General features: G+C 48.5%; 1 protein-coding gene across 1 annotated transcript in view; it reads right to left on the bottom strand.

Annotated features, from left to right (window-relative positions):
• The window catches only part of LOC103373941 (high mobility group protein B2-like), a 9,549-nt gene that overhangs the window by 6,693 nt on the left and 1,771 nt on the right, over positions 1-1,085 (bottom strand). The window contains exon 2 of the mRNA XM_008303955.1: positions 52-209. Coding sequence (XP_008302177.1) covers positions 52-201 — 150 coding nt within the window. The 5' untranslated portion in view covers positions 202-209. The remainder of the gene's footprint in view (positions 1-51; positions 210-1,085) is intronic.

The following is a 1,085-nucleotide window of genomic DNA, read 5'->3' on the forward strand; positions in this document are numbered from 1 at the left end:
GTCTGTCTCTCTGTGCACCTGTCCGTCTGTCCACCTGTCTTTCTGTCTCACCTTCCATCTCTCGGAGCACTTCTTGGAGAACTCGGCAAAGTTGACCGACTGCTCGGGGTTCTTCTTCCGATGTTCCTCTCGACACGTCTGGACGAAGAAGGCGTACGCGGACGTCTTCCCCTTCGGCTTGTTCACGTCTTTACGCATCATCCTGGCGCCTGGAGGACACACGGCAGAAGGAGGAGGAGAGTCGGCGCTGAGTGGCATTGACCAGAGCGTGTGATGTCACAGGAAGTAACCTGCCCCCACGTTACATCAACAACACTGAAGACATGTAAAGAAACAGCTGAACCAGCTTCTGGTACGAGACCAGACACCTGAGAACGCCGTCCTGAGCATCTAACGATCCATTCACCACATGACAACTCAACAAACAACGAAATAATCTGCAGATTGAATTATTGGAAACAATTACATTTTGCAAATAAAAGTCAAACTGTATGACTGCAACTGATGAATTTCAGTATTGATCAGATTGTCAGAGATCTTAGTTTTTGCTTCCGTTTGTCCACGATGAAACTTTAAAATGTTGAAAATGCTGAAAACCCAAAGACACTGAGTTTATGTGCAGTAAATCCTCCCAATACGAAGTCTGAAGGCAGCCGACGTTTGGATCACTACTACATACTAAACAAGAACCGGAGCAGACGGACAGCGGAGGAATGATTAGTGGCCGCTCGCACCAAAGAGTCAGAAACTATAGACGAGATCCATCCTCATACGCTTACGGCAGTGATTTACCGGCAGCAGCAGAGTCCCGTACGTCTGATGGACCTTCAGCCTGTGAATGAAACTGGTGACTGGACTGAATGCCTGCAGAAAGCACAGCTCACTGCTCACAGAGACGCCTTCGTTACCATCAGCTCACTGACGAGCTCCAGCTCATGATCAATCACTGTGATTGGTGTTTAATAGTCAGGCGTCCCCAAGAACAGCAGCAGATGGGTTTTTATTCTGCATACTGATTTACATGAGTAGTGTGTGAGGAGGACACCTGGTGGCCTTTAGTCACCACGATCAGTCCTGCTCACACG

The sequence above is a fragment of the Stegastes partitus genome, unplaced genomic scaffold (assembly GCF_000690725.1).
Source record: "Stegastes partitus isolate 25-593 unplaced genomic scaffold, Stegastes_partitus-1.0.2 Scaffold2103, whole genome shotgun sequence".
NCBI lineage: Eukaryota > Metazoa > Chordata > Actinopteri > Pomacentridae > Stegastes > Stegastes partitus.